Source organism: Poeciliopsis prolifica, unplaced genomic scaffold (assembly GCF_027474105.1).
Source record: "Poeciliopsis prolifica strain line A6 unplaced genomic scaffold, Auburn_PproV2 SCAFFOLD020, whole genome shotgun sequence".
Lineage (NCBI taxonomy): Eukaryota > Metazoa > Chordata > Actinopteri > Cyprinodontiformes > Poeciliidae > Poeciliopsis > Poeciliopsis prolifica.
In genome coordinates, this window is record NW_026562395.1 from 9,454,514 (window position 1) to 9,467,388 (window position 12,875).

General features: G+C 38.4%; 1 protein-coding gene across 2 annotated transcripts in view; it reads right to left on the reverse strand.

The window, feature by feature from the left end:
• Positions 1–12,875, reverse strand: part of epha7 (eph receptor A7) — a 121,502-nt gene that overhangs the window by 81,943 nt on the left and 26,684 nt on the right. For both annotated transcript variants that reach the window (XM_055044114.1, XM_055044113.1), the window contains exon 4: positions 11,320–11,475. In XM_055044114.1, the coding sequence (XP_054900089.1) occupies positions 11,320–11,475 (156 nt within the window). The remainder of the gene's footprint in view (positions 1–11,319; positions 11,476–12,875) is intronic.

Below are 12,875 nucleotides of genomic sequence, written 5' to 3' on the forward strand. Positions count from 1 at the left end.
CTCTCTGGGAGCTTGAATGATCTCTAAAGAAAATTAAAATGGAGGGGGCCTGCAGCTCATTAGATTTGTCACATTACCAAAACAAACTGTAATAACAATACGTTTGACTTATTATGGCAGCCCTGAATTGATTTCCTTCTTTAAAACTAAGGGGAACACAGAAGCATCCATATTCATGGTCATTGGGGAAAAGAAGAGGCAGAAGACGCAGGCTGAAGATGAAAGAACCACCTGTGGCAGGTGAAGTGGAGCAGCTGCCAATAGGACCACTCGACTCCAACACTCAGCATGCACTCTCAGCTCTCCTACTGTCCAATGTGGCAGTATGACTCAACATATATACATTTAAAAACACTTGCACATGCTCACACACACACTTTCCAATATGCCGCAACATAAACAGCTGGGAACATCAATAAGTCTGCCATTACTGGAAACACATTAATGAATGACGATACATATTTCGACTTTTCAAGTCTAAAGTAATTTCTTATTTCAGCATAAGGAATTAAACTAGACCTAAAACACTGACAGTCGGTCACCTTTACAATAAATTACTTCATTGCACTATATTACTTAGCTACTATATTATGATAATTTAAATTATCGGCTTGGACTAGATACAATTTGTCCTGAGAAATTGAGCTCAATAAAATCCCAGACAGAACAATGATAAGAGATGAGAATTCATCAGAAATGGCCAGTGTAGATTGTTCCACTTTTCAAGCCACAATTCTCTAACGTACAGCCCAGGTTCAGTTGATGTTTTTAATTAGTCTCAAAATGAGAGTACCAGGACTCAGAATCGGTCACCATAATTTATCTTGATTTATCTTGATTCATCTTTAACGGTTTCAAACATGAATTGTATAAATTATTATGTGAAGACCTTGGAAACAGTTAAGAGTCTGATCCTATATATACATAAAGGATCAGACTAAATATATATGTGTGTCCGTGTGCGTATGTGGGCGCATGTGCGTGTGTGTGATGTATACAGATACATCACACAAACACATCCATGTGTGATAAGTAATTTATATATATGTTTATTGCTAATGGTTCTATATGTATAATTAATATTTAACACATTGGATGGAGTAGCTTTTCAACTAATAAGCGATTTGCCCTTGTGGATTTTTATTTCTCCCATTGTCCTATTATATTCTAGGACAGTGGGAGAAAGCCTTTGGAAGCTGGTGTATTGTACCATTGATGGTGCCCACTCAAGGTAGATATTCTTCTTTTGACGTGGTTAAATGACACATGACGTGACCCAGTTTGTTTGAAGCATACTGAAGCGCATTTTCTTCTTCCTGCACCTCAGCGTCTTTGTTCCTCTGAATAGGCTGTGTCTGGCCTTTGGAATACAACATTTGTGCTCTGACTTCACCTGCAGCCCAGATTTGCACCTGTACCCCACTGTCTGTCTGTCTGCTCATCCTTCTAGCTCAAGGGCTTGTCTCTTTCCCGCTTCTCTTTACTTTTTCTTCTGTCTCTCACTCCCCCGCACTGTCTTATCTTTCCATGTTCTCGCCTCTCACCCGTTCTCCCATTTGAGTTTCATTTCACGGATTAGCCTGCCAGAGACCCCACAGCCTGAAATGTCTCAATCACTTGCTTGCTTCCCTCCAACTCTGCCAGTGTGACAAAGCACTGGTATCCACATGTGTGCTGTGCTCTACATACATATAGATTTTATGAATTCAGAGTTTCATCCTGGCATTGCCCATATTTTTGACTGAGTTCAAATATTTTTGTAGAAAAAAAAGCAGGTATGAGTAGCAAGGTTAAGCTAATCTATGAAGTGCAACTAATAACCTATAGCAGAGCGAGTGTAGCAGCAGATCGTTTTTAGGTCATGTTTCGAAGCTCATCTCTGCTCTTTGTCGAGTTATAAGACCTGGATAAATCCAGGCTTAGGAGGGAGGAATCTGCTGCTTATCAGTCTTGAGAGGTGCTTGTGGCTAACTTAACCCTCCACAGCCTGTTAGCCGGCTGCGTCTCTAATTGGGAAGCGGTGGGGAGAGGGGCAGCAGGGGTGAGTGGTATTCAAATCGTTCATGAGATAATCCTCACTCTACAAATGTGTGCTGTGACCCCATGACCTCGCCTCTAATGATGTGGCTGCAGAACCAAAAAAGGAAGACATGCAATAAGAATTAAAGAGCTTCAAGGTGCTTCAGACTGCTCTCACCATAATACCAAACTCTCAATGCTGCTTATTGAATTCAGTGTTGGATTTACTAGTCTTTCACATTGTGGGCTGTGGGTTGAAATCTATTTTAGCCTCTACTTTAGGATGTGTGTGGCATGAGGGGGTATTAAAAAATGCAAAGCCCTTCTGAGAGCATGTAACCACAAACAATGGATGCATTTTTGGATTTCTCAGCTCCGGGACAGGCTGGAAGACTTCACCCCCACTAAAGTGTGGACATGTATCAGTAAAAAATAAGCAGAGATTAAACATTGATGCCAGGAGACAGTTGGTGGAAGCTTTGTGCAACTACATGATGACCCCCTCCCTCTAAAAGTGAAGATGTTTCTCCGGGTGGTGATGTTTGTAAATCTTGTTTGAGTGAAGGGAACAGTTTTGCATGGCCTCATCTGATTACATGCTGGATTCAAAACCATGCAATGATTTACATTGACTTTACATAAGCATTAGACATGTAAAGTCAATTTCAAATATACTGGGATATTATATCCACATTCTAGTGTCTGTAAATACATACTGCAGGATTTCCAAAATAAACAGCAACACAAAGACAAGAAGATTCTTCAGCTCTGCAGAACTATAGATTACTTTCATAAAACTCAAATTCAGATATTTCTGTAATTCCCTAATTTGGTACGGCTCGATTCTCATCAGATAGATGGGAAAATAAAATATAATCTTTGATTGCTATCTTAGGTAGGTATTTATGTTTATGTAATGTATTTATTGTTACCTTTACAAACCTATGTCTGATTTATTTCTCAGAACTAAGGACGGGAAATTATTCTGTACACAAGCAAACAAAGCTGGTTAAATTTGCCCCATCTTTTCTTACCTACTGATCATAAATATGCTTCACAAACATAAGCTGATAATGAGGCACAGGCCAGTTATTAGTTTGAATGTAAACCACAGTTTTAAAATGTGACATTTCTTGTATAACTTCCATTGTTTCTCTCTGTGGTTTAAAGTTAGTCGAAAGATAAACCAGAGAAATTGCCAGATCAGAGATCAGATCATCAAAATAATATTATCACAGCATAAATAATTAGTTTATTCTATAATTTTCAAAATATTAGCAGTAACTTTTGCTGATATGTCTTAAACAAAAGCAAGAAGTGTAATCAATTGTGAGTTTATGGATGGACCAAAATGCAGACTGTAGCTGGGAGCAAGGATGATGTTAAATGTTTTAATGAAAAACAGACCAAAAATATAAAGAATAACTAGACCTACAAAACATAATTAGAGTACCAAGGAATAATTATGGACAAGAAATGAACAAAACTAGAAACACAAAGAACCGACTTAAAGTAACTAAAACAGAAACATCTAATCAAAGAAAATTAACACCTAAATTATCAAAACCCAAAATCAACTCCAACACTGTATGTAGAAAACGCAACTGTTTAGTCAGAAATGTGTCAGTACATCAGTACTGACACATAGTAGAGATACACTGGTCTGATATTAATATATGTGTCAATTTCAATATTGAAAAAAAAATTCTGCATTGGATATCAGTGACAATCTGTCCAATTTATGAGAGCTGACCTATTTAATCTAGGATTCAAGGATTATTTATTATCCTTAACCTTGAAGCAAAGGTGGTATTTTATAGCACCTTCACTTGTTTGTGGTACAAAATTCAGAATCAGGTATCAGATTAAGAAATTTAGTCATAAATAAAATAAATAAAAAATAAAGTGAGATGGTTAGATGCAGGTAGTTAAAAATTGAATATGAAATAATTATTTTCATTTTTCTTGCTTGCTCATGAATTCAGAGTAAAGGAATAATGGAAATAATCAACTCAAAAGCTGTACATCATGCATAGTTAATAGACCAATAATTTATAAGCAATTAGCCCCAAGAAGGGAGAAAAGTTTTTCAATTTTTAGTGGACAGTTGTGCTTCACTGAGAACAGAAATATGAAAAAACATTTTGAGCTGGAAAACCATTATTTATTTAGTTAAGATTTTTATAATCTATAATAAAGTTAAAACATTATTTCAAACACTATCTACTACACTTTAATAGATAAAACCTGTTTGTACTTACATTGCATTTATGTGCTTTACGTAAGTTTCAATATACTGCTGATTCAACTCAAGCAATGTGAGTAAAATACATGTTTAGCTTGAGAGAGGACCAAGTCTAAGTTCTAGTGTATAAAATGGACTTGAATAGTGTTGTTACTGTAGTGAATGTGCAGCATTGCACATTAATATGTGCAGCAGTGCACATTAATAATAATAATAATGGAAGTCTAATGCTGTACAGTTAAAAAAATATATTAAAAAATACAGGGTCAGAATAACTAGTTAGAGCATCTTGGATTTGCAGATATTTTAGCTCCAGTCACTCAAGATTGTGTGAAGATGAGTGGACTCCATTTAGCTCTTTCCTGAATGGGAAGCTGAAAACAGAAGCCAACTTTATCTTCAAATACAAAACAAAGTCAGGGTTTAAGAATTTATGAGTGAATCTATCATGATCAAATTAATTATTCGCTGTTTTGAGTAAGTGTACTAAAACTGGTCTATACACTGTATGATGGAAATCAGATCTGATCTAGCGGTGCATCCCTAGCGTGAACTTGAGTTTTTGGAACTTAAAATTGATTACCGTATGTTTAATTTTTGATATAACATTTCTCTTATATAAGCCAACCTGGATTTAAATTGTGAGCACTTGCTTTTAGGTATAGAGTTTCAGCAACATTTTATTATAAATTGGCAGAATACAGATAAATAGAACTAAAGTAGATCAGCATATCCAACTGCTATGTGAGATGCTAACTCTCATGAGCATCAATTTGTTGAGGTGGCACATTTGTAAAAGGTGCAGCAGAGGGCTGGGTGGAGCAGTTGACTGCTCACAACTCCCTTAGCACAGCTGTTCCATGGTTGATGTCCAACTCCTCAACCTGTCAATGACTTTTCTTCATGCTTATTTTCCTCCTTAAGAAAAGAACTCCCAAAAGCCATCCATATAGATGATCTCCACACAGTTTTGCATGAGAAGGGGATGAGTATTCAGAAGAAAAAAGCAAAGGTTCTACATTTGCCAGCTCCGGCTCACACATACCACATGAGAAACATCTTTCGAGCTGCATTTTTAGAATGTTTCCCCTCATCTTTATTAAACATTGGAATTTGGCTTTTCTTGTCCCCAGTCACACCTTCATCTCATTCCCTTCTCAGTTCACTACCTTAATCTCTAAGCGCCAGGAATCAAGAAAATAAATCTGTCAATAAAAAGAAAATAAATCTGTCAATCAAGCTATTTATTCATCCAATGCAAATTCATTTACAAGTGATATCCACTCCTTGGTTGAAGAAAGTCATGATAAAGGGAAATCAGAGTGACTTGGCCACACTAACATAATCCTGATATAAACAAGGAAATGAGAGAAAGAACTTAAATAAAATAGTGTTGGATGACTGATGTGGACCCCAACGCTTTCCATGCAAGTTAAAAATACATATTTACATATAATGGTGCGGGGTCATAAAGTGTAGACCCAAAGTTGATGAAAATGAATAATGGTAAGCGTACATTAGGCAACTTCAGTAATTATGCCTCTACTTGGCCAAGGTGATTACCCAGGAGGGAACAGCTAGAGGACACCGTGAGAGTGGAAACTTTCTGCTGTTCTTACCACGGCATGTGTGGACCGCCCTTGATCAGCGGGGGATATTAAGAGTGAAGCGTTAACATCCAATTAGGGTGGTTGCAGAGGTGAGTAATGGAGCTGTTCTCTCAGCAAGTTCTGCATGGTTGCCTCAGCGCAGCTCTAAAAGATTGGTGGTTTGTTGTCACTGGCCAGCTTCAAATTTCCTCAGCTTGAGTTATGTCCTTGTCTCAGTCAAATATTGGTGGGGAGCGAGTAAAATAGATAAAAAGGGCTGAGGAAGCCAAGTTTTAACATGCTGAAACAGAGGTTACTGAATTTCTCTACTGTACCAAAATGCATCTAACAATTCCATCAGATAAGGGACTAGTTAACGTCCCGCTTGTATTACTGCACTATTAAATGGGTAAAGCCCATTTCTCTGACTCGTTCAATCAACCAGATAATTAGCAACACATTTCAAACATCACTCCAGTTCTACAGCACTTGAAAAGTCTCTCATTCTGCAGAACCTGAACGTGGAATAGTCTGTGTTTTGCATGGAGCTCTATGTGCTCTGCATGAAGAACAAGACCAGACTGATTTAAAGACATAATGAATAATGTTAATACATTTTAGATATTTGACGTAATACGGAAGTCTCAAAGTGTGTCATCTTGTAAACTGCGTGCTGTAAAAAAATGTTTTGGAAGGAACATAGGGAGGGTTGAATCAGTGCTCTGTGGTGCGTCAGTGTGGTTTTCCCCTCAAGGATTTCTCAACAGGATAAGCCAAGCTAGCAAAGCCTCAGCGCAATAACAACTCACATCTTAAAGTTTATAGCAGTTTGGGACAAGACTGAAACACTTTTTTACAATGCACTTTTACCTTAAATAAATAAACCAGATGTTTCAAACATAATATGTTGTTGGATGAACATTTCACAGTTTGAACAGCTGTGACATGAAAGGTGGCAGAGCAAAACTGTCACGGTATTCCATCCTTTCATGTGACAAAATGTTTGCCATCTGGGTTGTTGTGGATGGTAACATCTCTCCTGGAGACTCGTCTTAGCCATTGGATAGACTCACACATTTTTCAGAAATTCTTCTGCACTGAAGAGAATGAGCTCAGGTGATAACAATGAGCTCAAGATAAACCTGAAAATATAAAACAAACACTACTCATGAAATGTCCTTCTGAGAAACACATTTGCTTTCTGCCTTGAGTCTTAACTATTTATATTGGGGATGTGCAATATGGCATAAAATGTATATCACAATAGCTATTGTGATGGGTGGCTGTAACTATATACATAACTTGTATAAAACAATAGAAATGAAAAAAAATCACATACATATTGAAATGCATCCATTTGTATTTGGTAAAACCCATTTAACACTCGTTTTTGTCCACGTTGTTTGTGCATAATTTTTAACTGTTTTTATATGTTGCTGCATGTTATTGTAATTATGGACAGCAGCTTAAGCACCATGGTGGCCACCTGTTTAAATCAAACTCAAATAAAGAAATGAAAAATATATTTCTATATAGAAACCCAACAACTTTAGTATAAACATTTTCTTCCCAATGTTGTGACTGGAAGTTGTAGTCCGTTGCATTGCTGGTATTTAAGCATGTGCTTCGTTTCAAGGTGGTAAAACAAAATTGCTTGTATTTCCTCTCTTCCATGCACTTTGCAGATTACATTTTTCTTCACCTGGTCTGACAGTTTAACCCTCCTATAGTCTTAAGAAACAGGGAGATTTAGACCCCACAAGTTTTTAACTCTGTGCACAGCCCGGTGGGGTCACACAGAGCCCATGTGCTCTTTAGCGAGGTTTTCTTTTTGTAGTTTTGGAAAAACCGTTGGACCATCACCACAGACAACAGTGAGATGTGCAGTGCTCCTCCTGCAGGAGGTTAAACCCGAACCGGGTCCTGATCATTTACGTTTTGCACCTGACTTTTTAACGAGAGCTTCCTTTGCCCTCGCAGCTACTCTGTTTCCCGCTGCTCTGTTTTGATGATTTACATCATCAAGAAGCATTGCCACAATTAGCCAGTAAACAATAGATATCTACAGTAGGTCAAATTACTATTGTTTCTACTGTATACTTTACACATTCCTAATTTTTATCTAATGTTGTTCTTAGTTTCAAACCAAAATCTATGCTAGAGATCCACAGATCTGATATCAGTATCTTTATCCTCTGCGATATTGAAAAAAAATCTTGGATTGGGTCTCATGACAATTCATAAGGGCAGATCTATTCAATCTCCTAATGGCTGTGGCGTAATGACGTCCTTACCCCACATCATTTATCTGAACTTTTAAGTTTTTCTGCACATGGAAGATCCCTGAAGTTATCCACTCACTAAAAGCCTGGAGGTGACCGGGCCTTGACCGGGTCGTTTCAGTGGCAGCATCCCCATTCTGGGACAATTTCCCTGTAGACCTTCAAAGTCATGGTGTCACTCAGGACATGTTACTGTGGAATTCTGTCTCTAAATATTGATCTGTTTGCATGTCATGACAGTCATACTTCTTCAGATTTTCTGTAAGACTGACTTCTACTGGAAATCGCTCCAGAGAATCAGCATTAATGACTCTGAATTACTTCAGTTATGACAAATACAATTTCCAAACAGAATTTCAGATTTCTTTGTGTAATAGGCTACATCCATCCATCCATTATCTGTTCACCCTTGTCCCTTTCGGGGTCGGGAGTTGCAGGTGCCTATCTCCAGCTTCGTTCCAGGTGAGAGACGGGGTCACCCTGGACAGATCGCCAGTTTGTCACAGTGTTTGTCGCAGTATTGTTGAAATACTTTCAAATTTTGTTCTCATTCTACTAAATTATGCAATAAAATTGGTCTAAATTGAATGCTTTTGACACATCATAGCAGGAATGCTATGGGTCAACTTGACCCATCATTGCCCAAGTTGCTTCTGTGTTTCAGTGTTGTAGTGTAATGAAGCCCTGCCATTAACATCATGGTTGTATTGTGCATGTCAGTGCTTTTTAAGGACTCCTAACTGACCACAGCACACGATCAGATCTGCTTTGAGCTGAATAACAGTGTATTCCAACATTCCATTTCCCAGTTCTCTTTCTGTCAGTTAGGAATTCAGCTCAAGTTTGAGTGCTAGCCTTGCTGAACATTTGGACAAAAAGGAAATGCTTGCCTCTCTGGGGGAGCCATCTGAGACACACCCAAATATTCTGAGTCCAAATTCCTAAGCAAGAAACAGCGAGCTAAAACACTAAGACAGACCTTGGAGATTTTAAAGGCAATGTTTGTCGGCATTCCTGCTCTAAGGAAAAAAAAAAAAATCACCTTGTTCTATTCCAAATATCCTTTTTCATCTGTAAGCATTTAACCATCGTATGTGTTGTGAAAGGTATATTTTATCTTACACAACACAGATGCGAGTGAGCAGGGTTAAAGAATCCAACAGAGCTGAAGCCCCTCCATAGTTAAACACACCTGGGTGTAACTCTTTGACTGAAACACGGCGTTAGGCAGGCAGAGACAGACATGTTGCTCAGTGAGTTTTTGCAAGAAAGATCGAGAACCAACCCCAAACTCCACCACTGAATCCTCTCCTCCGATTCTCTGATTCACTGAACAGACAAGCCAGTGCAACGCTCCACACTGCAACACTTTGCGTCAGATATATTTCCAGCAGCCTCTCTCTGTCACATTAAAAATTCTGACTTGCCCTAGTTTGTGTGAACTGGGGAAAAGCAGCACTACTCAGCAGAGCAGAACAGGCATGTGTACTGGCAGCACATGCACAGCTGTTTCAGCTGTTTGGAATCAACAGATGCATGTGCAAAATAAACATAATGAATGCCAGAGAAGTATGTGCAGCCGCAAGGCGCCTGCAGGCCAATCCATGGGTCCTGTGATACTTTATCAGCAGAGAGAAGGCACACAGACAAAGGCGCAAAGATTTCATTTAGGGGTCCTGTTTACCCACAGAGATAAAGCACAGTGCTAACACGGTCCTGCTGGTGAGCGCCATTCCCCCGTGCACAGTAGTTGACGGCAAAGTGGCAAAAGAAAAAAAGAAAATTACTTTGACATAAATATGTTTGAGAATCTGAGCTGGGAGCAAATGAACTCCACCAATTCAACCTGAATCCCCCATCCAGTGTAAATAAGCCATCACTGGCTGTCAAAAACCCGCTCCCCCAGCCAGGACAAAGGACGGCTGCTGCGTGGGACGTCGCTGCTGACTGTAATTGCAGTCTTTCAGACGGGAAATGGCAAATTGCTTCTCTCATCATTAGCAACAAGCTAAGACAGAAAACAGACACCCAAGCCTGCAAACATAATTATGATGACATGCTGGGAGGCAGAGGAGCTGTTAGAAAACGCATCTGGAGCTTTCATGAGACCGCAGCACTCTGACTCAACAGGTCTGGATCAAGGCTCTGGGCTATGTTGGTCCCCAGCCCCCCACTAACCCCAAGATGTGGCTTCTTAAAGCGTTCTTTAAGAAGCCTTCCTGTTATGTTCGTTTCTAAGGTACAGCGATAATGTTCAATAATTTGACCCGGAAACTTTTTAATCATGCAATAGTGTCAGAAATAAAAGAATTCCTCCAAAACAGCTTTGTATCTGATTATTAACTCCAATACTAACCATTTCAATGTACATTTGTGCAATTATGTTTTTTATTTCTCAGAAATTAAGGAACAATGACGGCAACCCACTCATTTACTCATTTAGACATAAAAAAAATGGAATGTAAATTGTTTACGTCCACTGGAAAAAACCTAGACACAAAACATTAAATTTAAATTTTATTTTCAATGGGCGATCTTTATAATTGTACTTGAGACACAAATATAGTGTCTCAAGTTCAAAATCAAATTGACCCGCTGATTAAAATCAAGATAAATGAGTCATGCAGAGAGTATTTATGTTTTGTTCCACTTCTGCTGAGTATCCACTCAGTGTGGGTGGAGTTCATCCACGGGAACAGAAAAGATTCCCATCAAAAGTTACATAACACCTGTTTTCTTGCACTTTCCTAGTGAAGTAAAGAGAATAGTGAGAAATGAGCTTGTACACACAAGCCCATTTGTGTGTACAAGCCCATGTACATGTGTGCATGGATGTGCGTGGTGTGTTGTGCATGCATGCGTGATGAAATATGGTTCATAGCTGCAAGGAAACATATAGAAATGAATATTTTTCTATATTTTTTTGCACTTAAACTTGGCTGCTGGGTCAAATTGACCCAAACAGTATTCATGTAAAAAGTAGACGCAGGGGGTGGTGCAAATGTATAAAATTAATACATTTTCTATTTCTATGTAGTGTGCACTTATTAAGACAAATAGAAAAAGTTTCATGCAAAAAACAATACTTCCAACTATTTTTTTTAAATTGTAAACTTCAAAACAGGTGAATTTGACCCGGAACATAACAGGAAGGTTAACCTTAGCAACAGCCTGGCAGACTCACTTGTGCAGGACACAGATGGCGGGTCAGAGAGCGCTCGGTAGTAGCCGTCTTCACAATCGCAGCGCCATGAGCCCTCACGGTCATTGAAGCTATGCGCTGGACAGCGAGAGCACTGGAGGTCCTGAGAGGAAGACTTGTAGAAACCACGACCACATGCTGAGGACAGACAACGAACAGGACATTACACAGGCTGCTTTGCTGTTCAATAGGAACAATATGACTGAAGCAACTTCTGTTTGGTTTCATCTGTAGATTAGTAGCAAAATCTTAGTTTAATCATCATACAGGTGAAGAAATTCGAGTTCACACACAGAGGAAGCTGGAAGCTATGAGATTCTGCTTTTAGAAACATCTAATCGAGATAACTGTCACTTTACATACCTTGAAAATATTTTAGATGAAGTCTAACCAGGGACCTGAGCTCATTTGGAAAAAATTAATAGATTTACATTTTTTTCAGTTTCATTACCGAGCATTACTAACAATGCTTTTCCTGTCACCTAACGCAACAGGTTAGCTATCCTCTAGCAGCTATGACTCAAAACTCAATTATCAATATACAGCAGCAGGGAGGTGTTCTGAATTAAGTTAAAAGGACAAATATGACAAATATGTATGTATAAGTTTTCTATGACATTTTAGCAAGAGAGCAAGTTTTTTAGCAGATAACAAGAAGGCTAGAAAGTTTACTACAAACATGTTCTATTTAGTCTTTTTAAAGTTTGAAAATCTGCTCTTATCATAGATCATGCCAGATTTGAAAATGGTTACAGCTTCTCAGATCTCAGAGTTAAGGTTAGCATCTACTAATTGCTAGCTGCTAATTTAACATGCTTAACACGGGGTAAAATAATGTTTCTAATCATTTTGTCTCTATAAATTATTAGTAAATGTTAGTGACTGCTTTCTCATTCACACAGTGACATCACCTGTCTGTACTCCAAATATAAAAGGCCACTGGCAACTGAAAAGTTATAATTATATCCAATGTTGTTCTCATCATTTTTATAGAAAAATCAACAATTCATGTTAACAGTTCTTTAATAAAACATAATGGGCCAAGAGTTACAATAGAAGTTTGTATGTTCAGATCAACAGCACTTAGGTTTGTGACCAGAGTTATTTCTCTAAAACGGAAGTCAAGACTACTTACTCAAAGGACCAACACCAATATTGAAACAAAAATCATTTCTAATTTAAAATTCAACAAATGCCTGGCATGTTGCCAGCACTTTTATCTGAAATAACCCAGCTGAGCCATCTTCAAAAAGGATCTCATTCAATGATGATCTCAGCAGTTCTTATAAATCACTAAATGTCTTGAGGTGATATTGGTCCTGTGCAAACAAAGTCCCAGCAATACTCCAGGGTTCCCACCATGAAGCAGGCAAGACAGAACAAACCTCCACTTTCAAGTGTTGATGATCTAGTTAGTCCTCTAAAGCAGACAGAGTGAGTCGTCCCAGATCTCACACTGATGCACCAGCCCAGGGATAAAGAGGAGCAGGGAGGGGAAAAAAACTGGAGGATTTTTGTTCTTTTAAATGTTCAGGTCA